Source organism: Austrofundulus limnaeus, unplaced genomic scaffold (genome assembly GCF_001266775.1).
Source record: "Austrofundulus limnaeus strain Quisiro unplaced genomic scaffold, Austrofundulus_limnaeus-1.0 Scaffold120, whole genome shotgun sequence".
NCBI lineage: Eukaryota > Metazoa > Chordata > Actinopteri > Cyprinodontiformes > Rivulidae > Austrofundulus > Austrofundulus limnaeus.
The window spans coordinates 1-3,379 of record NW_013952522.1 but is presented as its reverse complement, the minus strand read 5'-3'; the positions used below and the strand labels follow the sequence as shown (position 1 = coordinate 3,379).

General features: G+C 43.0%; 1 protein-coding gene across 1 annotated transcript; it reads left to right on the top strand.

Moving 5' to 3' along the window:
- Positions 1 to 2,065: 2,065 nt before the first annotated feature.
- LOC106522036 (zinc finger protein 346) lies at positions 2,066 to 2,685 on the top strand (the record flags this gene model as incomplete). The annotated part of the gene is given in 1 exon segment (XM_014014878.1): positions 2,066 to 2,685. A coding segment is annotated over 1 exon segment (286 nt), but the record flags the coding sequence as incomplete, so codon positions are not given.
- Positions 2,686 to 3,379: the final 694 nt, after the last annotated feature.

Genomic DNA, 3,379 nt, shown 5'->3' with positions numbered 1-3,379 from the left:
TACCGTCTTGTGACCATGTCTATCCCCTTATGACCACAGTGTACCATCTTGTGACCATGTCTATCCCCTTATGACCACAGTTTACCGTCTTGTGACCATGTCTATCCCCTTATGACCACAGTGTACCATCTTGTCCCTTTATGACCACAGTGTACCTTTGTCTGACCATGTCCATCCCTTAATGACCACAGTGTATCATCTTCTGACCTTGTCCATCACTTTATGACCACAGTGTACCATCTTCTGACCATGTCTATCCCTTTATGACCACAGTGTACCATCTTCTGACCATGTCCATCCATTTATGACCACAGTTTACCATCTTCTGACCATGTCTATCCCTTTATGACCACAGTGTACCATCTGTCTGACCATGTCCATCCCTTAATGACCACAGTGTGCCATCTTCTGACCATGTCTATCCCTTTATGACCACAGTGTACCATCTTCTGACCATGTCTATCCCTTATGACCACATTGTACCTTTGTCTGACCATGTCCATCCCTTTATGACCACAGTGTGCCATCTTCTGACCATGTCTATCCCTTTATGACCACAGTGTACCATCTTCTGACCATGTCCATCCCTTTATGACCACAGTGTACCATCTTCTGACCATGTCTATCCCTTTATGACCACAGTGTACCATCTTCTGACCATGTCTATCCCTTTATGACCACAGTGTACCATCTTCTGACCATGTCCATCCCTTTATGACCACAGTGTACCATCTTCTGCCCATGTCTATCCCTTTTATGAGCACAGTGTACCGTCTTCTGACCAAGTCCATCCCTTTATGACCACAGTGTACCATCTTCTGACCATGTCCATCCCTTTATGACCACAGTGTACCTTCTTCTAATGGCTACTTCCAGCAGCATAAAGCAAAAGCATGAATAATCTCACTAGTTTCTTGATCACGACAATGATGAGTTCACTGTACTGGAATGGCTCCACAGTCACCAGATCTCAATCCAATAGAGCATCTTTGGGATGTGGTGGAACGGGAGATTCACATCATGAATGTGGAGCTGACAAATCTGCAGCAACTGTGTGATGCTATCATGTCAATATGGACCAAAATCTCTGAGGAATGCTTCCAGCACCTTGTTGAACCTATGCCATAAAGGATTAAGACAGTTCTGAAGGCAAAAGGGGGTCCAACCCGGTACTAGCAAGGTGTACCTAATAAAGTGGCCGATGAGTGTATGTGGTTGAGGTGACTTTGGCCACACTCTTCAAACAGTGGTGTCCAATCGTGGTCCTCAAGGGCCACTACTCTGCATGTTATCAATGTGTTTTTGAGTTCTGCAGGAACCTGTCAATCACTCATTCAGTCAAAGCTGATAAACAGCTTAGACATGCAGAGTGGTGGCTCAAATACCACTGTCCTAGAATGTGGCTGCAGGAGGAAATGCGACCCCAGATTTATCAGATGGCTGGTATTAATTGAAGAAAAAAGTAAAATGTGCCCTTGTAGCTCCACTCCAAGCTCAAAATTACATCACTTTCTGAGAGCACCATCAGTTTAATTTTAAATCATAATGTGCTCYTTGGAAGAAGACTCATGAGGTCTTCACTGTTGATTAAAAAAAAAAAACGACAGGAAGGCGCTAAATTCATGTTGACAAGCCTCAAAGTTTGTGGGACTGATGAAACAAAACTGCAACATTCACAATGAAAAGGGCGAAAAATGTAATTTAATACGTCTGTTACACTATAAACAAATGTTCTCAGTCAGCCACCTTGTAGTTAATTTTTCACATTTATTGAATTTCATTTATCACAGTACACTTATTGCTCAGTATGGTTCAAAATATAATCAAGTTTAGCACATTCAAACAGCACCTTATTGTTGCTAAAATACCTGTTAGAATTAAACGTCATATGGTGACACATCGTTGTTATAAACCTATAAATACCCTTATTTATTATAATTACACCGTTGACGTTCAGTGATAAGAACTAAAGCCAGMTCACAGTGGCACTGCCTCCTTTGAGGATCAGTACAGACGACCTTTTCTTACGATTGAAATGTCTCCATGTTTATTTGTATTTTTCCAGAATGAAGAAATCTGGTCTGAAGCCTGCAGAGGACCAACACCCGGCAGAACAACCACAGGGTGGCGCTAACCAGCACACACCTGCAGATAATCAATGCAGCTCAGCTGAAGACTGGCACACTTCGGCTGAAGATGGGTGTGCGCCATTGGATGATGAGTGCGCGCCATTGGATGATGAGTTTGCACAAGGGGATGGCCAGTACGACGCCGGTGACGGCCAGTATGCAGCCACCGAGCAGTACACGCAGGAGTACACGGAGTTTTCAGAGCAGTTCCAGTATGCTTAAAGCTGGACTGGGATGAACTGTGCAGGCTTCAGTCAGGACTTGGTCTGACCCTCTACCCCCCACCCCCCAAACACACAAACACACACACATTAACAAACCAACACCTCCACCAACCTCCAGCTTCTGTCTAACTCTGTCCTCTCAGTAGGTTTCTGCCTCAGTTTGAACCTGAACTTCCTCGTTGTGTTTTCTTTAAGTTTTAAGCTAAGACTGTCTTTACAGTGTGACTTTTATTTGGTTCTGAGTAAAAGGAGATTTTGTACGTGTAAATTATTGATGTTAGTTTTTCCCTTCAGCGTGTGTTAAAGTAGTGATGCTCAAAGGAAGGTGGGATTGGTTTTTATTGTGACAAATCCACACAATGATAGACTTGCATCAGGGCTGGATATCATTACATTTTATCACGATGCAGCTTAGTATCTAACTTTTTTTTATTTTTATTTTTTTAACCAAGTCTAAAAAAAAGCCAAAGTTATAAATATGTGTACACTGCAAAAACTGTCCAACTAACCAAGTTTTAAAANGACCAAATACAGCCCATAAATAAAGCACATGACAAACTGAGGGTGTTACTCTGCAGGTAGTCAGTCCTCAGTCCACAGGCGGACTGATCGGTACCGGCGGTCCGGACCGAGGAAGGGTTTTTGGTGACTGGGCTCCTCCTGTCCCAGTTTCAGAGTGACCAAGTGCAGCTGAGGAGCAGAGGGTGAAGATAAGGTCTGTGGTGCTGGCTGTCAGTCAGAAGGACCCTGGTCCACTGCAGGATGCTGTGAGTGAGTCTTCACTGAAAAACAAAAAACTAAGTAAACACACATCTGTTGGCACATTTAGATTACAAGCTGAGCTTCGTCTGTTTTGTTCATTAGTGAGTTGTACAAGAAAAAACAAAAAATGAACTGTGTCGGTTTGGAGAACTAGTTAATGTGTAACAGGACTGACTGGTGTTCCAGTTTAACAATGAAGCACATGCAGTCGTACACAGCATGACATAAAAATAAATAAATACTGGGACTTTGGTTTTGGTGAGA